General features: G+C 38.9%; 1 protein-coding gene across 1 annotated transcript in view; it reads right to left on the reverse strand.

The window, feature by feature from the left end:
• DNAH2 (dynein axonemal heavy chain 2) overlaps window positions 1-26,123 on the reverse strand; it is a 152,805-nt gene that overhangs the window by 76,984 nt on the left and 49,698 nt on the right. Inside the window, exons 13-20 of the mRNA XM_044672676.1 lie at window positions 15,023-15,169; window positions 14,312-14,468; window positions 13,807-14,046; window positions 13,227-13,415; window positions 12,857-13,004; window positions 2,205-2,397; window positions 798-998; window positions 518-674 (exon numbers count right to left, since the gene is read on the reverse strand). Coding sequence (XP_044528611.1) covers window positions 518-674; window positions 798-998; window positions 2,205-2,397; window positions 12,857-13,004; window positions 13,227-13,415; window positions 13,807-14,046; window positions 14,312-14,468; window positions 15,023-15,169 — 1,432 coding nt within the window. The remainder of the gene's footprint in view (window positions 1-517; window positions 675-797; window positions 999-2,204; window positions 2,398-12,856; window positions 13,005-13,226; window positions 13,416-13,806; window positions 14,047-14,311; window positions 14,469-15,022; window positions 15,170-26,123) is intronic.

Raw genomic sequence — 26,123 nt, forward strand, 5'->3', positions numbered from 1 at the left:
AGAAAGAAAGAAAGAAAGAAAGAAAGAAAGAAAGAAAGAAAGAAAGAAAGAAAGAAAGAAAGAAAGAAAGAAAGAAAGAAAGAAAGAAAGAAAGAAAGAAAGAAAGAAAGAAAGAAAGAAAGAAAGAAAGAAAGAAAGAAAGAAAGAAAGAAAGAAAGAAAGAAAGAAAGAAAGAAAGAAAGAAAGAAAGAAAGAAAGAAAGAAAGAAAGAAAGAAAGAAAGAAAGAAAGAAAGAAAGAAAGAAAGAAAGAAAGAAAGAAAGAAAGAAAGAAAGAAAGAAAGAAAGAAAGAAAGAAAGAAAGAAAGAAAGAAAGAAAGAAAGAAAGAAAGAAAAAGAAAGGGAGAGGGGGAAAGAGAGGAAGAGAGGGGGAAAGAGAGGGAGAGAGAGACAGAGAGAGGAGATAGAGAGACAGAAAGAGAGAGACAGAGACAGAGAGAGATCATTAAGTGATCTGGGCCTGAGACTCAGAGATATTTCTTCAAAAACCTTGAGGGAATATCACTGTTGGAAACTTACGTTCTCTGGTACTTGAACCTCATACTTTTCCAAGATGGCAAACTGCTCATGAATGGGAGGAATCTGGGTTTCCAGAGTGGTCACATCATGCTGCAAGGTCTCCATGAGATTAAGGCTGAACCCAAGTTCCTCCAGGGTCTGGGGTGGGTGGCTAATTCTGAGGAAAGTGGAGAGGAGAGGATGAGTAAGTGGGAAGGAGAGGGACCATACTGCCCCCCACACCCCCCCAAGCCTCTTCCATGGGAGGCTTCCTGTCTGTCCCAATAGATTCAACTCTTACTTTGTAGAATTTTCAGTCAGATAAGTATGCAGTTCCAAAAGTCGCCCAGCAGCCATCTCTTTAAGCAGTGTTGTGAATTTGTTCTGCCATTCATTACAATGTTGCACCAATGAGAATTTGAGATGGGCACAGTCCAGAAGCACAAACTGGATGTTGAGGACCGTCTCTTCCTTTTGCACATTATTGGCAACCTCTGTATATCTGTGAGGGCCCCAAGTCACGATTAGTGCCTCCCAATGCTCATCCCATTCCTCTTTCCCTCCTCCTTTCTTTGCTTCTCTTTCATTGGTCTTTACTTCTTTCAGTGCCCTTCTACAGACCCTTCCTCCCTCTATTCATTTTTATCTCTGCCATGTTTCTCTTCCCCACTGTGTTACTTTTCCAATCACTCTCATTTATACCTTTTCTTTTTTTTCATTTATACCTTTTCTATATTTTCTGTCTTTCATTTCTTCTTGCTTTCCTTCTTTTTTTCTTACCTTCATTCTTCTGTTCTCTCTGAATCTCATCTTCTCTTTTTAACATGTCCCATCCAAGTACTTTTCTTCCTCCAACTCCCCATTTCCTTAATTTTCCCTCCTCTGTCCTCCCTCCCTACTGTCCTGTCTCTCTATTTCTGTCTGTCTCTCTGGCTCCCCCTCCCCTTGTCTTCTCTCTTTAAAGCCTAGAGCAAAAAGTAATGGGAGGAAAGTGGAGACAAAGTGGATGAGAAGATATCATGATCATTTATATAGGCTATGGGGCCATGTGCTCACCTCCTTCTTATCGCCTAGATCAAGCACTGCCTCCCTTATCCCTTCCCCTCCTGTGTGAAATTCAAAATGTATCTCTCAGGCCTCACTGCCACAATCACTACAATGACAATGGCCCTCCTAGGGTTTAGACTAGGGCTAAAGAACAGTTGCTGTCTCCAGGCAACCACAGACCTCTGCCAAGGAAATAAGAGTAACAGATTTCAAATGAGGTGTTTCTCTGTTGAGACTGTAGAGTGGGGGGGGGGGGCATCAGAGCTGCAACAGAGAGATGTCAGGCAGGGGCACATGTGTCCCAGAGACATACAGTGAGATGGGAATGGAGACTTTCTATCTTCAATTATAGTCCTGCCTTTCAGAGTTTCACCCATCAGTCCTCAGTCATTCTGCTCCTAAGCTTACAAGCCTTTGACCCCTTCCCTCTTCTCCTACACAATGGATTCTCTTCTGTCCAGACTCCCAATTCCTTGATGTTACAATGCAGAATCCTATAGGACTATCTCCCCAACCCCAAATCTTTGTCCTACTCCTTTCTGATAATTCAGGGATCCAATCCTCAGGCTCTTTGTTTTCTTCAGAAGCTCCTCCCCTCCTTCAGGAACTCATTTCTTGGCCCTGAGTTCTCTTCCAAGCCCTGGATCTACACAACACTCACCGGGCAATGTCAGCATCGAAGGAGGAGACAGGTGGGTTGAGGCGCTGGTAACGTCGGATGAAGGAATCCTTGTTGATTTCCCAAATTTCCCTGTATGTGTCCCATGTCTTAAGGTAGTTCTGGAGCAAGCTCGCATTGGTGGTCATACCCGCATTGATCTGTGCTTGGATCTTCTTGACCTCCTCATCTCGCTCTACAGAAGAAAAAGAGGAGCTCTGAGGGTTGACAACAACCTCTAGAGTAGTAATTCCCAAAGTGGGTGCTATCGCCCCCTAGTGGGTGCTGTAGCGATCCAGGAGGGTAGTGATGGCCACAGGTGCATTTATCTTTCCTGTTAATTGCTATTAAAATTTTTTAAAAATTAATTTCCAGGGGGCACTAAGTAATATTTTTTCTGGAAAGGAGGCAGTAGGCCAAAAAAGTTTGGGAACCACTGATCTAGAGGCTACTTAGATAGAAACTGAGCAAACTGGACCAGAAAACTCTATTAGGTACATGTGGTTAGTTTGGGGATAGCTTATGTCCACCCTCTGGAATAGTCAGTTCTGTGTCATGTAAATTGGTCTTCTATTACCTTCTTTCTCTTCATTACTATTGAAATCATTTCAATAATCAACCTCTGTCTACTTGATGAAGTAAGGGGATGATCCTTCTATCCCTGATAACTATCATACTATATCTCTTCTTCCCTTTATGGCCAAATTCCTTTAAAAGGGTCACCTAGAGATTAGGTATCTTCAACTTCTCTTCTCTTACTCACTTTAAAAAAACAACAGCCAGGCCTAGAGACGGGAGGTCCTAGGTTCAAATCTGGCCTCAGACACTTCCCAGCTGTGTGACCCTGGGCAAGTCACTTGACCCCCATTGCCCACCCTTATCACTCTTCCACCTATAAGCCAATACACAGAAGTTAAGGGTTTTAAAAAAACAACAACAACAAAACTCTTACCTTTTTCTTAGAATCAATACTGTGTACTGGTTCCAAGGCAGAGAAGTATAAGTGCTAGGAATTAAGGGTTAAGTGACCTGCCCAGGGTCACACAGCCAGGAAGTTTCTGAGGTCAGATTTGAACCTAGGACCTCCCATCTGTAGGCCTGGCTCTCAATCCACTGAGACATCCAGTTGCTCCCTACATTCTCATTCTTCTTGACCTCTTTGAAGCCTTTGACACAATTAATACCCTCTTCTCCTTGATTTATTGTTATTCAGTCATCCAGTCACATCCTACTCTTCAAGGCCCCAGGAACCATAGCATGCTAGGATCCTTTAAAAAAATTTTTTTTTCTTTAATTCAGCCGTTCTTTCCAAACACTAAATCTGTAGTGAAATGTAATGTTCTCTTGATTCTACTCATTTCGCTCTTCATTATCTCATATAGTTCTTTCCAGGTTTTAAAAAAATTAATATGCTCATTTCTTATGGTGCAGTAGTATTCCATCACAATTATATACCACAATTTGTTTAGGCATACACCAATTGATGGACATCCCCTCAATTTCTAGTTCTTTGCCACTACAAAGGGAACTGCTATAAATATTTTGAAACATAGAGGTTCTTTTTTGTTTTCACTGATCTCCTTAAGAAATATGGAAAAATGGGTCTAAGGATATACAGAGTTTTATAGCTGTCTAGATATAACTTCAAACTGTTTTTCCAAAATGGTTGGATCAGTTCACAGTTCCACCAACAGTGTATTCATGTCCCCACTTTTCTGTATCCCCTCCAACATCTGCATCCCCAACCAACTTTTGTTCATTTTAGCCAATCTGATGGCTGTGAGATGATTCCTCAGAATTGTTTTGGTTTGCATTTCCCTAATGAGTAGTGACTTAGAGCATTTTTTCATGCACCTTTGTAGTCTTTGATTTCTTCATCTGAAAATTGTCTGTTTATATCTTTATCCACTTATCAATTGGAGAATGGCTCTTATTCTCAGACATTTGACAGTGTTCTCCCCCCTATACTTTAGATATAGGACCTCTGAGAGACTGTCTGTGAACATTTTCCCCCCATTTTTTTCTTTCCTTTTAAGCTTGGCTGCGGGAGTCAAACTCCCACAGGTCCAGGAGATCACACATAAGGTTGGCATGGAAATTCATTTTCAACATACATCTTTTCTTGGAGATAATGGATTAAGTCATACATTAACTTTGTTAATAACAACTCTTCATTCTCCAGTAACTTTCGATATTTTTCAAAGGTATGTTTTGAGGTGTTTCCCAGGCTATGGGGTGGAGAGAACAGTTCAGGGATGTACTGGCCTTTCCCCAGAAGGATACTTCTCCATTTTTCATCCATTGTAATGTTCCAAATCAAGGATGGGGCAGGGGAGGTTTATTGTTTCTGGTTTCTCATTACGTAAACTTCTATGTATGGGAATGGAAAATTCAGGTGCAGTTTGTTGGAGTTTAAAATCTTAAACATTAACTCACTATATGCTGATTTGTTATGAAGTGACTTTTAGGGGAATTTCTGTATTAATACATGTAAAGGTGGGAATTTCCTAGGAGTTTGTAGGGAGCCTGCAAGGACTCTAATAGCCTATAATGTTCTTCTGTATTTCCTTGGGGCTGAGTGGGGAATTGATCACAATAATTTCAATAATAAGGAGTGTTAGTAAGAGAAGAGTCACATAGGGGTATCTGAGTGAGGGATTTCCATCTTCCCTGGAATCTGCTGTGCAGTTCCAGAATCTCCCCTGCGACTTCGTTATTCAGGAGGGGTTTGATGGCCCCTGCACTTGGCAACAAAAACTTTTCCATTTAATGTACTAAAATTATCCATTTTATATCTCACAATGCCCTCTATCTCTTGTTTACTCATAAAGCCCTCCTTATCTATAAATCTGATAAGTAATATGTTCCCTGTTCTAATATGCTTATGATATTTCCTTTTATGTCTAGATAATATATCTATTTTGATCTTATCTTGGTGAATACTGTAAGATAATGGTCTATGCCAAGTTTCTGCCAAACTATTTTCCAATTGTCCCAGCAATTTTAACCAAATAGTGAGTTCTTATCCAAATATCCTGGATCTATACTTCTGACAAATACTCTAATCTTTTACTGTTCTTTGTTGTATGTCTGTTCTTTTCCACTAATCTACTTTTCTGTTTCTTAGTCATGTTCATCACTATCTCTCCATCTCATCCTCTGCTGTTCCCTTATCCCTTTGCCTTCAATCTTTCCTGACATCAGGGTCTTTTCCAATGAGCTATTATTATAGGGTCAAAGTACTTAAACATCAGCTTTGATAGGTGAATAATCCAAATCAATTTCCTTAAGTATTGACCGATTTGATCTCCTTGTTGCCCAAGGAACTCTCAAAAGCCTTTTCCAGCACCAAAATTTGAAGACATTGTTTCTGCAGTGTTCAGCTTTCCTTTTGGTTCAACACTCACAGTTATACATTGCTGCAGGAATATCACCTTGATACTCTTTTCTCCCTAGGTGTTCAGGTCTCTACTTTCTCTTGGTTCTCTTCCTACCTATTCTTTCTCAGTTTCCTTTGTTATAGCCTCATTCAAACCTGTAGAAGTACCCTAGAGTTTTGTTCTGGACCTCCTTCTCTTCTCCCTCTATATGATTTCACTTGGTGATTCTCATGGATTTAATTACTCTGTCTATGTAGATTCTCAAATCTATCTATCCTACACATTTCTCTGTTCAGCTCCAATCTCACATCTTCAACTGCTTTTCACATATCTCAAATTGGATATCTAGTAGACATCTTAAACCCAATATGCCCCAACCTGAATCTATTATCTTTCCTCCTAACCCTTTCCCTGCTCCTGCTTCACTTATTACTTATTTCACCTTTGCAACATTTCTCAAATATTCCCTCTACTTCTCCTCTGATACTGTCACCACCTCAACACCTCAAGCCTTGATTACTACAATAGCTTGCTGCTAAGTCTGCCTGCCTCAAGTCTCTCCTTACTCCAAACCATCCTATCTAGTCACTTAACTCCCATTACCTAGCCCTTATTGCTCTTCTGCCTTAGAACCAATACAAAGTATTGATTCTAAGATATAAGGTAAAATTTTTAAAAAATGCTAATACCTTCCTTCTTTTGATTTTACCATTTTATTCTATACATACATATGTAAAAATATACAGATTGATAGATATTTCCCCAACTTTTGCTTGAAGATTTCCAGGGAGGGGGAACTGGCTCCCATTCTATTTTTGTATAGTTTATATTCTAAGTTATATAATTATATATAATATATAATTGTTAGGAAGGTTTCCTTACATACCTACATAGATAGATCTGTTTTTGTTGTTGTTCAGTCATTTTTCAGTTATGTCCAACTCTTATTACCTTGTTTGGAGTTTTCTTTTTTTCTTTTTTTAAACCATTGGCTTATGCCTAAGACTCAATACTGTGTATTGATTCCAAGGCAAAAAAGCAGCAAGGGCTAGGCAATAAGGATTAAGTGATTTGCCCAGGGCCCCACAGTTAGAAAGTGTCTAAAATCAAATTTGAACCCAGGGCCTTCCCACTTCAGACCTGGAAATCTATCCACTGAGTGACCCAGTTGTCCCCTGGATTTTTTTTTTTTTTTGGCAAAGATACTGGAGTAGTTTGCCATTTCCTTCCCCAGCTCATTTTACAGATGAGAAAACTGAAGCAAACAGAGCCACACAGCTAGTAAGGTTCTAAGGCCATATTTGAACTCAGGTCTTCCTGATTCTAGGCCTAGTACTCTTATTCACTGTGCCACTTAGGTTTCCCCTTAAGGTATTAGTATTTAAAGAAGATGGAGAAAGACTTCTTGTAGAAGGTGGAATTTTAGTTGAGACTTAAAAGGAACTTAGGGGAGCAACTGGGTAGCTCAGTGGATTGAGAGCCAGGCCTAGAGACGGGAGGTCCTAGGTTCAAATACGGCCTCAGACACTTCCCAGCTGTGTGACCCTGGGCAAGTCACTTGACCCCCATTGCCTACCCTTCCACCTATAAGTCAATACACAGAAGTTAAGGGTTTAAAATAAAAAATAAAAAAATAAAAAAAAATAAAAAAAAAAAAGGAACTTAGGAGGAGAAATGAGGGAGAGCATTCCAGTCAAGGAAAATGCCTGGAATAGGGAGATGGCATGATCTGTTTGTGTTACAGCAAGGAGGAAATTGTCATTGGGTCATACTGGAAGAGGGTGAGGCATAAGAATCCTGGAAAGGTAGGAAGGGACCAGATTATGAAGCTTTTCTCTCCCTTCTCACATGTTCTAATATAGAGTGTGATAATTTCTCCTTCAAGGTTTCCATCATTTCCATTCTAGCAATGAGTTTTTCCTGATTTGTGAAAATCAGGACCAAAAGAGCAATTACCTTAACATCATAAAGGCAAGCCAAGAAGTTACTAGCCACTGCTTATGGAAGGTGTCTAGATATAAACACACAATCATGCTATGCTTGTGGTCTGCTTCCTAAACTCATCTATTTCCTCTGTGTTCAAGTGGTTTATAATAGATTCCACATCAGATATGATGATATGCTATATCCCTCTCTTGACCCCTTCCTTTTACCAATCTTGCTTCTTTAAAGTGAGCAGAGGGGTTAGGGTTATGGAGCCCCCATGACCTGGAAAAAACATGTGAAATTTTTTGGCCCTCTCTTTATACAAGAGAAGAAGTCTGAATTTTTTCTTTTTCTTTTATGGGGAGTTTACAATATCTTGTAAATTTTAGGTTCAAAGGTCATTAGCTATATGTAAGTCAATGTTAAGGTACCTATACATTTTTAGCCTTTTTGAGTTATCTGCTGAATTTCAAAATTTTTTTTGAAATTATTTTAATTTCAATTTTTTTGAATTTTTTAATTAAATTGAATTAATTAGATTAAATTTAAAATTTTTATTATTAACTTTCAAGTTATTAATTATTTTAACTTTCAAAAAGAAATTATATATATTTAGGATATTAAAAGATAAAACATATTAATGGCATTTACTACTATATATATATATATAGATATATATATATATATTTCTGAGTTTCTAAACTTCTTCTGTGTCATCTGCTGGCCTTCATGTGTTATCTGCAAAACTCCCCAAAAATTCTCATTTAATTTCTTATGTTAACCCATGATATATTAAAAATACTATGGGGAAAGTCACAATGTAGAAGGGATATCTATTCTTTCTTCCATATACTACTATGTAACTATGAGGTTACATTTGGTTTTATCTTTAAATAAACATGTCCAAAATTGAATTTATTATCTTTCCCTTCAAACCCTTCTTTCTTCCTAATTTCCCTGATACTGACAAGGACACCATCTCCCAATCCAGGCTTACGGTTTCATACTTTTCACATTCTCTCACTGCCCTCTCCCAACCCTATATCCAATCTATTATCAAGTCTTGTCAATTCTGCCTTTAAAAACATTTCTCAAATATGTCCCCTTTTCTCCTGGCACTGCCAACCTAGTAGAGGTCCTCATACCTAGACTATTACAATAGCCCTCTGGTTGGTCTCCCTGCCTCAAGTCTCACCCCACTCCAGTCCATCCTCTACTCAACTGCCAATCAGTGATCTTCCTAAATGTTGGAATAAACTATGTTGATTTGCTATTATTTCTGGCATTGAATGCCTTCTCCTCTATAGATTTTAAAGTCCTTTCTACACCTTTCCAGTCTCCATATATCTTACTCCACTCCAGTATGATCTAATCACTCCCTCTCTTCATTCTGTGAATTTTCCTTGGATGTCTCCTATTCCTGGAATTTCCTCCTTCATCATGTCTGCCCCCTGGCTTCCTTCAAGTCCCAGGTAAAATCTTACCTTTTACAAAAAAATCTTCTTTAATCTTGGCATCTTGCCCCTGAGATAATTCGGTATATAACTGTTTGTACAGTTGTTTACAATGTCTCCCCATTAGATTGTAATCCTCTTGGAGAGGAGAAACTATTTTTACCTTTCTCTGGGTCCTTCAGAACTTTAGCTCAGTGTCTGGCACTGTGCTAAAAAAATGCTTATTGACTTGACTTTTTGTTAAGGTCTTTATATCATCTTATTTATTATTTATACTTTGTGCATTTGTAAATAGGCTTATAAGGATTTTGCTGTTGATTTCTTTCTTGAATGCGGTCTCCTATTAATTCTGGAGTAGATCTACTTCTGTTCCTCCTATATTATAGCTACTTTCTATGGTATGCNCCAGGGAGGGGGAACTGGCTCCCATTCTATTTTTGTATAGTTTATATTCTAAGTTATATAATTATATATAATATATAATTGTTAGGAAGGTTTCCTTACATACCTACATAGATAGATCTGTTTTTGTTGTTGTTCAGTCATTTTTCAGTTATGTCCAACTCTTATTACCTTGTTTGGAGTTTTCTTTTTTTCTTTTTTTAAACCATTGGCTTATGCCTAAGACTCAATACTGTGTATTGATTCCAAGGCAAAAAAGCAGCAAGGGCTAGGCAATAAGGATTAAGTGATTTGCCCAGGGCCCCACAGTTAGAAAGTGTCTAAAATCAAATTTGAACCCAGGGCCTTCCCACTTCAGACCTGGAAATCTATCCACTGAGTGACCCAGTTGTCCCCTGGATTTTTTTTTTTTTTTGGCAAAGATACTGGAGTAGTTTGCCATTTCCTTCCCCAGCTCATTTTACAGATGAGAAAACTGAAGCAAACAGAGCCACACAGCTAGTAAGGTTCTAAGGCCATATTTGAACTCAGGTCTTCCTGATTCTAGGCCTAGTACTCTTATTCACTGTGCCACTTAGGTTTCCCCTTAAGGTATTAGTATTTAAAGAAGATGGAGAAAGACTTCTTGTAGAAGGTGGAATTTTAGTTGAGACTTAAAAGGAACTTAGGGGAGCAACTGGGTAGCTCAGTGGATTGAGAGCCAGGCCTAGAGACGGGAGGTCCTAGGTTCAAATACGGCCTCAGACACTTCCCAGCTGTGTGACCCTGGGCAAGTCACTTGACCCCCATTGCCTACCCTTCCACCTATAAGTCAATACACAGAAGTTAAGGGTTTAAAATAAAAAATAAAAAAATAAAAAAAAATTAAAAAAAAAAAGGAACTTAGGAGGAGAAATGAGGGAGAGCATTCCAGTCAAGGAAAATGCCTGGAATAGGGAGATGGCATGATCTGTTTGTGTTACAGCAAGGAGGAAATTGTCATTGGGTCATACTGGAAGAGGGTGAGGCATAAGAATCCTGGAAAGGTAGGAAGGGACCAGATTATGAAGCTTTTCTCTCCCTTCTCACATGTTCTAATATAGAGTGTGATAATTTCTCCTTCAAGGTTTCCATCATTTCCATTCTAGCAATGAGTTTTTCCTGATTTGTGAAAATCAGGACCAAAAGAGCAATTACCTTAACATCATAAAGGCAAGCCAAGAAGTTACTAGCCACTGCTTATGGAAGGTGTCTAGATATAAACACACAATCATGCTATGCTTGTGGTCTGCTTCCTAAACTCATCTATTTCCTCTGTGTTCAAGTGGTTTATAATAGATTCCACATCAGATATGATGATATGCTATATCCCTCTCTTGACCCCTTCCTTTTACCAATCTTGCTTCTTTAAAGTGAGCAGAGGGGTTAGGGTTATGGAGCCCCCATGACCTGGAAAAAACATGTGAAATTTTTTGGCCCTCTCTTTATACAAGAGAAGAAGTCTGAATTTTTTCTTTTTCTTTTATGGGGAGTTTACAATATCTTGTAAATTTTAGGTTCAAAGGTCATTAGCTATATGTAAGTCAATGTTAAGGTACCTATACATTTTTAGCCTTTTTGAGTTATCTGCTGAATTTCAAAATTTTTTTTGAAATTATTTTAATTTCAATTTTTTTGAATTTTTTAATTAAATTGAATTAATTAGATTAAATTTAAAATTTTTATTATTAACTTTCAAGTTATTAATTATTTTAACTTTCAAAAAGAAATTATATATATTTAGGATATTAAAAGATAAAACATATTAATGGCATTTACTACTATATATATATATATAGATATATATATATATATTTCTGAGTTTCTAAACTTCTTCTGTGTCATCTGCTGGCCTTCATGTGTTATCTGCAAAACTCCCCAAAAATTCTCATTTAATTTCTTATGTTAACCCATGATATATTAAAAATACTATGGGGAAAGTCACAATGTAGAAGGGATATCTATTCTTTCTTCCATATACTACTATGTAACTATGAGGTTACATTTGGTTTTATCTTTAAATAAACATGTCCAAAATTGAATTTATTATCTTTCCCTTCAAACCCTTCTTTCTTCCTAATTTCCCTGATACTGACAAGGACACCATCTCCCAATCCAGGCTTACGGTTTCATACTTTTCACATTCTCTCACTGCCCTCTCCCAACCCTATATCCAATCTATTATCAAGTCTTGTCAATTCTGCCTTTAAAAACATTTCTCAAATATGTCCCCTTTTCTCCTGGCACTGCCAACCTAGTAGAGGTCCTCATACCTAGACTATTACAATAGCCCTCTGGTTGGTCTCCCTGCCTCAAGTCTCACCCCACTCCAGTCCATCCTCTACTCAACTGCCAATCAGTGATCTTCCTAAATGTTGGAATAAACTATGTTGATTTGCTATTATTTCTGGCATTGAATGCCTTCTCCTCTATAGATTTTAAAGTCCTTTCTACACCTTTCCAGTCTCCATATATCTTACTCCACTCCAGTATGATCTAATCACTCCCTCTCTTCATTCTGTGAATTTTCCTTGGATGTCTCCTATTCCTGGAATTTCCTCCTTCATCATGTCTGCCCCCTGGCTTCCTTCAAGTCCCAGGTAAAATCTTACCTTTTACAAAAAAATCTTCTTTAATCTTGGCATCTTGCCCCTGAGATAATTCGGTATATAACTGTTTGTACAGTTGTTTACAATGTCTCCCCATTAGATTGTAATCCTCTTGGAGAGGAGAAACTATTTTTACCTTTCTCTGGGTCCTTCAGAACTTTAGCTCAGTGTCTGGCACTGTGCTAAAAAAATGCTTATTGACTTGACTTTTTGTTAAGGTCTTTATATCATCTTATTTATTATTTATACTTTGTGCATTTGTAAATAGGCTTATAAGGATTTTGCTGTTGATTTCTTTCTTGAATGCGGTCTCCTATTAATTCTGGAGTAGATCTACTTCTGTTCCTCCTATATTATAGCTACTTTCTATGGTATGCAACTTGGTATGTAGTCTGTTTTCTCTCTCTTCCTTCCCTTTCAGACTCCAAGAAAATGAATTTTTATCAATCCTTTTTAAAATATATTCTAGTCCTGGACAGGAGCTAATCTTTCCTCTGTTTAAAGTAGTGGTCAAAAAATCCAAATCCCATTCTTAAATACTATCTTTTTTTTTTTTAATTGGTCCCAAGGCATAAGAGTGGTAAGGGCTAAGCAATGGGGATTAAGTCACTTGCCCAGGATCACAGGCCTAGGAAGCATCTGAGGCTAGATTTGAACCTTGGACCTCCAACTGCTAGGCCTGGCTCTGAATCTACTGAGCCACATAAAAGCACTATCTTTTAAATCAGCAATGTATTTCCTATTGTTTCAAGAGTTGGTCTCTTTCCCACCTGTAATCCTATCTTTATACACTTCTCTCTTCTTTTATAAGCCACCTTCCCCCCCCCCACCCCCACCCCAATGCATTCTTGGTATCCCTGTCTCACCCACTGTTATGTAGATGGGTTCACGACCGCACTTTCGATTGAAAAGAATTTCAGGGAGGTGTTGGAAGACCGAGATCGTGTTGATGAGGTGGCTAGCAATACTGTTGACCACATTGGCAAGCGTTTGCAGAGAGGGTGAGAATTCCACCTGTAAGGGCAGAGAGCAGAAGGCATTTAGCATCTGGATGTGGTAGGAGGAAAGCATTAGGGAAGGAGAGAAATGAGACAGAAGGGGAGGCCCATAAACCTTAGAGGGAGGCTAGGGCTAGAGGGCAGTTGCAGTGTCAGGGATTGAGAATAAAGTGTAGGAGATGGGGGGGGGGGGCGGAAATGGGAGAAGGAATATCTCCCATCTTTATGGAAGCCATACCTGAGCCCCACCTCCAGGCCCATCATTCTGCAAAATGACAAGGACTCGGAAAAGTGGATTGGGAGTGGTCTTGCCATCTCCATTGATAGCTTTGGACAATTCCAGCAGTGACCATTTGACATTGAGACGCAGAGCTTCTTCCATCATGTGATCTAACCGCATGGTGTAGTACAACCACTGCTGTTGAATCTGGTGGAAAAAAAGTTGGGTAAAGGGAGAGGATGTAGCCAGAGGGAGAGAGCTGGATACCTCAGTCCCAGAGGTGAACAATGGCTGGAATTGGGGAAGAGACTATGGAGATGCTGAGAGTGATGGGACTAAAAGTGTTTTACATGAAAGCAATGGTATATCTTATATAAGATTATTTATTTACTGTGGGGTGGGGATGGGGGGGGACAAAGAAGAAGGGAGAAAATCTAAATCCTAAAATGTCAGAAAACAATTGTCAAGAATTGTTTCTACATGCAACAGAAAAATTAATTAATTAATTTAAAATGTTCTTAAAAGGATATTGGAATTATAGGTCAGAGCTGGATGTATGTAGCTTAAAGGGGGCTGGGGTTTACCTTAGATATCCTACCTCAGCGCCATCATTCCTGAAGACCTCAAAGGATTCACTCATGATATTCACCACCTCCTCATGTAGAGAAATCAGTTTTTGCTGGACTGCTTTTCGATGTTCCTTTTGGTCCTCCTCAAATTCTAAATCCTGGTAAACTCTCTTGCCAGTAATTCGAACCAATAGGGTCTCAGATATTTCTTGTGCCCGCCAGCCAATTGTCACTGTGGCTCCCTTAAAATCATTCACAATCGTCTGTACCTGGTTGGATACATCAAGGCCACAACCATGGGGGTTTGAGTTCTAGTTGAAGGCCCTCTGTTCCTTACTCTACCCATAACCTTAAGCTGAATTTTGTGGCACAACTCTACAGGAAGAAAATTCTACTCCAAGGACTTAAGATTTCTCTAGGATTCAGGTGTCTTAGTACCCAGGGCTTGGTTTCCCATCTCAACTAATAGTTCTGCTAGGATCCAATCTCAATATCCTACCTGGATTCTCTCCCTGCTCTGGGACCAAGACCCACCTTGCTGGCATGTATACGACACTCATTAATGAAAAAAGTGCTTGCTCCCTTCAGGATCCAGTGCAGCTTCTTGAGCCCAGGATGGATCTTCTTGTCCAAGAAACGGATCCGCTCTTTGAATAGGGCCTTCTCATCTGGGGACAGCATTGCAATAATCCTATGTATGAAAAGAAGGGCCAGGAGAGAAATGGAGAAAATTAATCAGGAGGAACAGAGTTCTGGAAATTTCCCCCAAAATCAGTAGGATAGGTTTAATTCAGTCGAAGGGCTTCAGGCTACTTCAAGATAAGAATTTAGAGTGTTTGTGAAGGATAGCTAGGTGGTTCAGTGGATAGAAGGCCAGGCCTGGAGAAGGGATGTCTTGAATTCAAATCTGGCCTCAGATAATTCCTAGCCGTGTGACCCTAAACAAGTCACATAGCCTCTTTGCCTAGCTCTTACTGATTTTTTTGTTTTGGAATTGATATTTAGTATTAATTCTAAAACAGAAGTTAAGAGTTTAAAAAAAAACAATAGCCCCGTGGCATTCAAAGGGTCAGTTTGATATTGTCTTTCAAACAAAAGCTTATGGGACCAAATATCAAGGACAGGATTTTAGAGTTTTGGACCATAGGGAAGAGCTAAGGGTTTTGAGGAACCAAATACCAGGGATGAACAGAATCCAGGGCAGGATAAAGAATCTAAGAGACAAAGTGAGGATTGGAGACCAACCTGTTGTAATCTCGGGCAACAAGCAATAAGTTTTCACGCAGGACTCGCAAGTCCTCAGCCCGCTCAGCTACATTTACCACATAATGCGGAGTCTCAAACAGCAGTCGTTCCCAAAAAAAAATCTCCACGAAGAGTATCAGCAGAGTCCTAAAGTGAAAGAGGGATAGGAATGGGGAGTGATGAGATCAAGAATTCATGGGATTCCCCTGATAGGCTGGGACCAAGAAAAAGGTATAGAATTGAAGAAAGGGAAGAAATTAGGAGGTAAGATCAGTTTAATGAAATCTATGAAATCTATTTACATTGATGTTCAAAAACAAAGTGTTTTATAAAATGTTCCATTCTGTTATAAAGGTATTTTAAGAGAACGGTTCTAGAAACTGTTTCTGAGACAAAAATTGCTATCAAGAAAGAAAAACTAAAATTTAAAGCTATCTTCTAACTAGGAAAAAGAATGCAAAGTAGTTTAGGTTTTCTGTGATGTGACATCCCACCTAATTTTTTCTTTCTCTTTTTTCTTCAGCCCCATATGGAGAAGGGAAATAGTGTTAAGAAGAAAAATTAATGCTTTTCTGCAACCAGTCTACTTGGAATAAATGACACATTTTTTTGGGTCAGAGTATAAATGACGAGTCACTGATAAATGAGAAGTTCAAAAGTTTTTCTGACAGCAAGATGAAGACAATACACCATGATGGGTTTTGAATAAACTAAGAATACAATATGAAATTGCATAAAGGCAAGGATTTGTAGAAAATTTACTAACTTGCATATTTACTTCTTTAAAAGTTGATCTTTGATATTTCAGCTAGTGGCTGGTTATTGTGGTTTAAGTTCTCTGCTTTAATAAAGTAATATTGTAATTATGATTGCAGTGGAGGCTGAATTGGCCTGTAGAGCTCATCCACATTGAACATCCTCAGCGCTGATGTCCTAATTCTTCTATACCAGGTGAGAGCTTTGGGCCCCACTTCTGGCCATGCAGAAGCACCCAAACAAAGAACTCCATATTTTGGGATGATAAAACAAAATGTTAAGTTTTCTCTTTCGCCTTGTAATAGTGACAAAGGGATGGGGAGCTTTATAAGTTAAAAGAACAGACAAGTTTTGGTCTGAGAGCTTTTTTTTCAACTCTCCAGTTGAATCATGTATAGTTTCTTTTTTCTTTTTTTAAACTCTTATTTTTTCTGTATTAAAATAGATTCTAAGTGTCGGTTCCAAGGCAGAAAAGTGGTAATGCTAGGCAATTGAGATTAAGTGACTTGCCCAGAGTCACAGAGTTAGGAAGGGTTTGAGGCTTGATTTGAACCCACAACCTCCCATATCCAAGCCTGCCTATCTACCCCATGAACTACCTAGCTGTCTCAATCATGAATAATTTCAAGACTTCCAATGAAGGGTCAGGAAGGACTGACCTTTCTCAACCCCACTATGAGGACAATTTCAACCTTTAATGGGGAGGAGAGGTATAATATGCTAACCTCTGTGGGCATATGAACAGTTTCTCAAGGTTAGATAATTAAAGCATAGAGAATTCACAGACAGAAATGTAAGGAATGTGTTGGGGAAAGGTGCTTGATTTTATAGCATCATATAAATCCACGAATTACATTTTTGATCACTCATGTAATGAAATCATATGTAAATTGAAGGAGACTCAGTTTTATGTGCTTGAAAAGACATGAAAAAACCTATTGAAAACTCAACCAAGAAAGCTGAAATTCTGAAGTTACAGCAAATGTTATATGTGACAAAGAAATGGGACAGAATCACAGAAACATGCCACAAGTGTAGCTACAAAATTTCCAATTAAAAAATAAACAATTACCAGATCACATATATGTTTCACAGCTATGGGTGGGTAAATTCTTATTCATCACAAGGGATAGAAGCAATTACAAAAAATAGAACAGATAATTTTGATTGTAGGAAGTTAAAAAGTTTGTGCCCAAATAAAGATAAAAAGGGTAAAAAAAAAAAAGGATAAAAAATCAGCAGGCGAAAAACTATTTGCATCAGATATATCTAATAAGGGCTCAATATCCAGGATAGAAGGACAATTAACAGAATTATAGAAGACCAAAATATAAGATTTCAGTAACAAAATGATCAAAACATATGAGCAGTTTTCCAAAAAAGAACTGCAAACTATTAACAACTATATGAAAAAATGCTCCAAATCACTAACAAGAGAAATTCAAATCAGAATAACTGCAAGACTTCATCTCACACTCAGCAAATTGACAAAGCTAACAAAAGGGGGGGGGCGGAATAGTCGGTTTTGGAGAAGTTATTGAGAAATAGGTATACTAATGCATTGTTAGTAGAGCTGTAAATTAGTGCAATGGTTCCTGCAAGTAATCTAGAATGATGCCATTAAAATAACTAAAAGATCTAAAGCCTTTTTGATTCTGAGATTCTGTTGCTAGGGATACAACTCAAGGTCATTGGCAAAAAGGTTCCATATACACCAAAATATTTATAGTATCAATTTTTGTGTTAGCAAAGACCTGGAAACAAAGTAGATGACTATCAAATTGAGAAATGGCTAAAACTCCATAATTAATTTACAATCCCACTCATCACAGAGGCTCTTCCAAACTTTGCTCCTCAAACCTATCATCACCTCTCCCCCTCCACCCTCTCAGCTGAGAACTCTGCTCTATATATTACTGAAAAAATTGTGGCCATTTGCCTCTTCTCCCACCCTTATCTCATATCACCCAGATGCCTTCTGCCACTCTCTCTTCCTTTACCCCTCTCTCATATGAAGAGACGGCCCTTCTCCTTGCCATCTACCTACACAAGTAATCCCATTTCATCCTATCTATTCATACTCTCACTTTCTTTTTAATCTCTCCCTGACTGTGTACAAACATGTCTAATGTTTCGCATTCTCCAAGCTATTATTCTCATATCTCTCCTTTTTGTGCCTAAAATCTTTGAAAAGGCCATCTTTAATAGATGTATCCACTTCCTTTCTTCCTAACTCATCATCCGACTGGAATTGTTCTCTCCAAAATGACTAACAATCTCTTAAATCTAATGATCTTTTCTCAATCCTCATCCTTCCGATACTTTGGGCAGTGCTGATCATCTTTTTCTTAATATTCTTTTTTCTCTAAGTTTTCAGGCCACTACACTCTCCTGGTTCTCCTCCTCCTTATCTGATCACTCCTCAGTTTCCTTTGCTGGATCCTGGTCAAACTCTCTAACCATGGCTTTCCTCTGTCCTGGCCCTTCTCTTCTTTCTCGCTACTGTTTTGTTCAGTGATCTCATCAACTCTCATTCCTCATCTAAATGTATATAGGTTCTCAAAATCTAGTCTCATCACCAACTGCCAACTGGATGCCTTGATATGGATGTCCTGTAGACATCAACCTGTCCAAAACTGAAATCATTATCTTTCCGCCTTCCTCCTTCTCTATTACTGCTGAAGGTACCGCCATCTTCCCAATCCCTAAGGCTCAGAACATAGTGTTCTCCTTGACTCTTCACTCTCTTTCATCCCTCATCTCTACCCATTGCCAAAATCTGCCAGTTTTACCTTGGTAAAATCCCTTACTTAGGTCCTCCTGTCCTCTAACATGGCCGTCACCCTGGTAAATGCCCTACTATCTCACACTTGGACTATTACAATAACCTGTTAGTCTGTCTGCCACAAGCCTCATACCTTTTCAGTTCACCCTGTACTCATTTGTCAAAGTAATTTTTGCTTTCCTCCTTTCCCCATCTTTCTATCTTCTTATATTTTAAATGTCCCACAGTTATAATTCTTCCTTGCTCTTTCTTGATCTCTTGGTTATAGACATTTTCTTTTCTTCTTTTTTTTTTAACTTAAACTCTTTTTTAAAAATTTGTACATTTTTATTTAATTAAGAATATTTTTCCATGGTTACAAGATTCATGTTCTTTCCCTCTCCTCTCCCTGTAGCCAACACACAATTCCACTGGTTAACTTAAACTCTTACCTTCTGTCTCAAGATCAATACTGTGTGACTGTTCCAAGGCAGGAGAGAGGTAAAGCTAGGCAATGGAAATTAAATGACTTGATCAGAATCACACAGCTAAGAAGTGTCTGAGGCCAAATTTGAACCCATGACCTCTTGTCTCTAGGCCTGGCTCTCAATCCACTGAGTCATCATATTGATGTGATCTTTTTAAAGCACCTCCCCCCCCCCCAAACCCTTACCTTTTATCTTAGAATGATTCTAGGTATCAGTTCCAAGGCAGAAGAGTGGTAAAGGCTAAGCAGTGGGGGGAAATGACTTGCCTAGGGACACAAAACTAGAAAGTATCTGAGGTCAGGCTCTAGCTGCCTTGGTTGTAGGCCAGTGATAGTGAACCTATGGCACAGGTGCCAAAGAGGGCATGCAGATAGCTCTTTGTAGGCACATGGCCACCCCCTCCCCCACCAGAGTTGATTACTAGAAAGGCAGAGGGCTGCTCCTCTCCCCCTCTTCACCATGCCTGATGACATTTTTTTATGTCCCCCCAACAGCCCAATGGGAGCACTTTCTCCCTCCCCTATGGGGGGTGGGATGCCCAGCACTCTGTGTGAGGGAGGGGCATGGCACACGTTCTGGGGATGGGTGGGCATGGAACTCGGGTTGGGAGGTGGGGTAAGGGCAGGCCCCAGCACTCCACCTCTAAAAGGTTCACCATCGCTGTTGTATTTTCGCTGGATGTATCCCAGGCTTGGAATGCTATCCTTCTTCATCTCACCTACTTGGCTTCCCTGACTTACTTCAAATCCTAGTTAAAAGCCCACCTTCTGCAGGAAGCCCTTCCTTGATGTCATTTAATGCTAATGCCTTCTCTTTGTTGATAATTTTCAATATATCTTGTACATAGAATGTTTGCACAAAGTTGTTTGCATGTTGTCTCCCTCATTAAACTATGAACTCCTTGAAAGTAGGAACTGTCTTTTGCATTTCTTCTTTTTCCAACACTTAGCACAGTGCCAAGTGCTTAATAAATGTTTATTGACTAATGAAATAATTGACTACATGAATGTAATGGAATATTATGTTGTAAGCAAAAATAAGCATAAAAACACAGAGATTCATGGAAGGACATTACATGAACAGATGCAAAGTGAACACACCAGAGCCAACAAAACAATATACACAAAGACTACAATAATGTAAATGAAAGAACACCACAATGAAATGGAATATTGAGAAATTATAAAGAACAAGATTGTCTCCAAAGAAGAGATATAAGAAAAGATCCTCTTATTCTCCCCCATCCTATGCAGATGTAGAATACTACTTGTAATATCAGCTATTTTTCTATATATTGATCAGTTTTTATTATTTTTTCCCTTATCACACTTTTTAAAAATTCTTTGTTACAAGGGAAGGCTCTCATGTAAGAGTTAAATTAATGTCCAATTAATCCCATCTTCACACACACAAAAGGGGTAGGGAGAATGATATGGAGGAATCTAAGTAAAGTAAAAAACAGAAGGTATCAATAAAAAAATTTTTTTAAAAGAAAGGAAAACCAAATAAAGTAAAAAATGAGAATACACAACAGATGAAGAGGAAACAAAGGAAATTGCAAGAATCCATATTGCCCAATTATATGCCAAAAAATTGACAATTAAATAACAGAGACGAACATTTTTAAAAATGCAAAATACCCAGATAAATAGAACAAGAAACATCAAATATTTAAAAATCCAGTCTCAGAAAAAGAAACTGAACAAGGCAAAAAGAAATTCCCAAAGAAAATAATTCCAAGACCAGATGATTTACAAGTATATTCTAGGGGGCAGCTGGGGGGGCTCAGAGGATTGAGAGTCAGGTCCAGAGATGGGAGGTCCTGGGTTCAAATCTGACCTCAAACACTTCCTAGCTGTGTGACCCTGGGCAAGTCACTTAATCCCCATTGCCTAGCCCTTACTTCTGCCTTAGAACCAATAACCAGTATTAATTCTAAGACGGAAGATAAGGGTTTAAAAAAAAAAACAACAAGTATATTCTAACAAATATTCAAAAACCAATTAACTCCTAATATAAATTGTTTACAAAAAATAAGGAAGGGGGGGGGCAGCTGGGTAGCTCAGTGGATTGAGAGCTAGGCCTAGAGACAGGAGGTCCTAGGTTCAAATCTGGCGTCAGACACTTCCCAGTTGTGTGACCCTGGGCAAGTCACTTGACCCCCATTGCCTACCCTTACCACTCTTCCACCTATAAGTCAATACACAGAAGTTAAGGGTTTAAAATAAAAAAAAAATTAAAAAAAATAAGGAAGGAAAGCACCCTACCAAACTCCTTCCTTGGGACAAATATGGCCTTGATACCTAAAAACATGAAGAGATAAAATAGAGAAAGAAAATGATAGACCATTATCTCTAATAAATATGTATGGAAAATATTAGCATTGAGGATAAAACAAATTAAAAAGACCAAACAGTATGACTATTAATAGATTTATATCAGCAATTCAGAGTTGGAGCAATATTAGGAATATTTGTGATTAGTAATAACTGCCGTCTCGAATTGGAAGAAGAAGCATCTCCTGAGACCACAGACAGATTACGCTCTATATTGTCACGTGGGTAAGTTAGGCTGACTTCCTTGGCCTTGCTGGGCCAATTCTAAACTCTGCCTATCTGGCTGTTGGGCCTTGTGGCTTACAGCTTCATTTATTAAGCTTTGTAACCTTCCTCTCTCTCCTTTTTCTCTTTATTCCTACTTATTACCTACCAGACTGTAAATAAACTCTTCAACCCGATGCTGACTTGGGTCTGATTTAATTACGGAATCAACCTAAATTGTTGATTCCTGCCGGCCACATATTTTAATATATATTTATAAATACCTAAAAATTTCCTTCTTACATTTTGGCGAGACGGCAACCATACTAATCACAAAAAGTAAAAGCCACAAGAGATGAAGAACAAACTTTTGATGAAATATAACACCTATTTCTATTAAAGCCCCATATATAGATGAACATTTTCTTAGTAACATAACCAGCCATAAACATATTTGTAATGGAAAAACACCCGAGGCTTCTCCAAAGAGATCCAGGATAAAGCAATCATATCCATTGTCACTAGCACATCTAATATAGTTCTAGAACTGAGAGCTATTGTAGTAAAATTTTTAAATTGAAATAGAAAGAACAAGCATAAGTAGAGAAGAAACCAAAATATTGCTTTTTTCAGGTCTGATGGTTTATATCAAGAACCTTAATAGAGTCAAATAAAACATTAATAGAAACAAATTATAACTTTAGCTTTAAAATATTTAAATGGGATATAAAAATACTCCACAAAATTATTAGTCTTTTTGTACCATATACTAACAACAAAACCTAGCAAGCAGAAATGGGATAAAATTCCATTAAAAATAACTACAAAATATAAAAAATAACTAGGAGTTCACCTATAAATACAACTACAAAATTCTTTACAAAAATAAAGTTAAATCCACATAATGGAGAGGCTGAGCGACGAGGATCTAGTCTTTAAAGCATGCTCAGATTAGCCCTTCCTGGTGGTTTATATAGATCATATGCATATATTTCCCAGATTGCTTCCTGTTCAACCACATATAGAGGCTTAGTGATCCTACTTCAGATCATGAATGCCTGGATGGGGTTAGTGCTATGTGATGACAAAGAGATTTCTGATGACTTAGTAGTCATGGAACTGAGCTCCTGTAAAAAGAGACCAGTAGACCCTTCCTTCAGTCCTTTTTGCATTTGTCCTTCCTAATGGTGAATGAAGCAAGATTTGATAACAGCTGTTGGGTAGAGATATTAAGGTGGAAGGAAAGGAAGAAGCTGCTTCACTATCTCCAGCTGCCACAGCTGCCATGTGTCCATGAACACATCTGGATTTTTTTAGTGTGTGTATTCGTTCTTGATCTTAAGAAAACAAGTATTCAGAGATGGAACTGACCAGGTTACAACCTTTCAAACTTTAAAATGTTGGAAAAACCATTTCACGTCCCTCAGCAACTAATATGAAGCAAAGTCCACTGGAGGTGGTAGCAAGGGCTGTGACCCCAGAGGAAGCTCCAACAGATGGAGAGATGTGGAAGGTCAGTCTTCTGAGGACAGTGGCAGCTTTAGATATTGTGACTTATTACAGAGAGAAATACTGGCTATGTACTATTCTTATACTTTCTCAGTAAAAACCTTTATCTAGTAACTATTACAATAGAAAAAAAATTTTCTTATTACAAATAATCTGTGATTGTTTAATGGGGTAGGAAGGAGAATGAAAAGAGATGGGGGAGGCAAGAGTCGTGCTGTGGAAAAAAGAGGATAGAAAATCCCTTTATTCCCCCAAAACAATAAACAATATTGTGAACATGAATTATCACAGAGAAAGGGATTCCCCATGCACTATACTCCTCCCCAACCCCCCACCACCCACTTTAGGCTCTTCTCTTCTAGAGCTTCTAAGACATCTGGAACTCATAGGGAGGAAGCAGGGTACAGTGCGTGGCCTCAAAGTTGTGTGTTTCTAAGCCAAAAATAAGGCCTGCTGCCACTGTCCTTCTGTACCAATGTCATCACCAACACTCCAGAGGAAGTTACCCTCTTCTAGTAGAATTGGAAGACAGACACACACCAATCCTCATCCTCTTCCCAGAGGCTAAATACAGAGGTTTAGCTGGGAGGAAGCTTCCAACCACTGCCTTACCACTTGAAGACTCTCCTCCTCCATTATCTTGGTGTATGCTATAGAAATTTCAGCAGAAGGTTATTGCCAAAGTTGGACATAATATCATCAAGGACCATTGTGGTGACGATCTTGTCCTTGGTTTGCTGGATCAGTAGCACTGGTCCAAATACCTGCATATCTGCTCAGCTTTATTCAGATTCAGGTGCTATCTCGATGTTCAAGTCTCTGGCTGTCAGGAATGACCTTTAGGGCCAAAGGTACTAGGTCATGAAAGGAGGCATCTTGTATCAGGGCACTGTTCTCTGGGTAGGAAAATGCAGCCCACATGGCAGTAAAACCCCAGTTGACCAAAAAAAACCCATAGAGAATGATGTCCTGTGGCTGCAAGTTGAGGTGGTGGATAGCAAATTGGATTACCATATCCATGACACTGGCTTCATTTTGAGGGAACCCCTGTGCTGCCAGTAAAAGCCAGGACGATTCCAACCCAGGACCAAATATCCCACTTCCAGAGGAGCCTCCTAGAATCCAGTACTCTTCTCATGGCAGATTTCCAACAATTCTGTCCCTGAGGTTCTGATGTGCCTCTGATGCATGAATAAACATGATATCAATCGCATTACTAGCACAGGCCACCATTTTGGCTCAGTGACCAATGGAGCTCTTCTACTAGCCAAGCCTGGCTCTGCAGCAACATGGGCATGAGGGTCTTCTGGAGCAAGTATCCAGTGCCCTGGAATATGTGCAACCAAAAATATTGGCACTCTGACAGGGAAACTTCTTAACCAGATTGAGGATATGATCAGCTGTCCCCCAATGTAGTGGTTCAGTCTGAAGCAGAGATACACCTTTGTGCGAGAGAACACGCTGGAAATCCTTCTGGCTTCTCAATGGAAGTGAGCAGGCCAGCTCTTAAAGCCAGAATTGTAAGCAGACAGTTGCTTCTTATTCTCTAAGGAGTTATTCCTATGGTGATGAACTGGAAGTAGTGGGGTTTGGTGGCCAATGCCTCGAAGACGGGCCACACACACTTGCAGCAGTAACAATGTCCCTGTATAGTGAGAAAATGGCACCACCTTTGACATACACAAGTAACCTTTCCTGTACAAGTAGAAGAAAGCCAAGGGAGAGGAAGGTTAAGAAATAGACCAGAAGACTCAAGTCAAAGTCAGGATGTCAGCTTGTTCCTCCAGTGCCAGGAGCCGAAAATAGGACTCCCAGAAGCCAGCTGGAGAGGTGGTGATGGCAGCTGGAGTCCCAGGAATGCTAGACTGGGTCCTTCTTGGGTCCCTCTCCTGATAGACCTGATAAAGCCAGGAGCCCAAGATGCAGCTCAGCAGCTTCACCCACTAGATAGAATACCAGGCTTACAATCGGAAATATTCATCTTCATCACTTATTAGCTGTATGACCTGGACAAGTCACTTAACCCTGTTTGCCTCAGTTTCCTCATTTATTCATTTTATATGGAGAAGGAAATGACAAACCACTCCAACATCTTTACCAAGAAAACCCCAAATGGGATCACGAAAAGTCAGACCGACTGAAAGGATTCAACAACAACAAAATTAGAGTTCTACTGCTTGACTAATATTGGATGAGTGCTCAGGACACTACTACAAATAACCTTCAATGTTATGCCTAGAACCTTGAGGAGAGAAGTAGTCAGCTGCCCTCTAGGGAACTACATTGGCAGTTAGGGAATAGCCTTCGAGTGGGTGTCACACTGTGGAAGTTTCACAAAAGATCATTTTGATCTCCAGCTTAGAACCTAGAATCCAGATCAGAGGGGATAGCAGCCACCTTTGATGCACAAACAGAAGAGTGCAAAGAATTAACACTTTTATGAAGCAGTGTGCTGCTAAATGTTTAACAATCAACTCTCTAAAAATAAAAAGATGCATAACATGCTTCTAAATTTAATCTGCACTACTAACATTTTCTCCATGATTTTCTTAAGTCTAGACAATCTACAAAACAATAAATCAATCCTTGACTTGAGGTCTTGCCAATTTCCGAGGTGTAGTTGCTTGCACTGAAAAATTTAATCATCAAAGCTGGTAAGATCTTGGCTCTAGCACATTCTTGCTTTTTAAGTTACTTTTTTGTAACTGCACATATTTTTAATGCCAGAAAATTCTACTCTCCATGGTATGTAAGCATTTATTTTGTGATAAATCAAGCTGCATGTGTTACAGTGAAGAATCAAAGCATCTGGTGATCATTAACATGAAGGAAATACATTTCAGACTTTGCCTCATACACAGAGCCTTGACCTGACTCTGTTAAAAGGCTTCTTCCTCTGAGGAAAAGAAAATCTCCAAAGGATTCACACTTCTTTGTGAACCAAATGGAGCTAAAGGTAGAAATAGAAACAACATCTCCCTCTAGTGCTCAGAAGGAAAGAAGTAGACAGCACAAAGAGATTTTATGACAGTGGAAAGAAAGAG

The sequence above is a fragment of the Gracilinanus agilis genome, chromosome 4, assembly GCF_016433145.1.
Source record: "Gracilinanus agilis isolate LMUSP501 chromosome 4, AgileGrace, whole genome shotgun sequence".
Lineage (NCBI taxonomy): Eukaryota > Metazoa > Chordata > Mammalia > Didelphimorphia > Didelphidae > Gracilinanus > Gracilinanus agilis.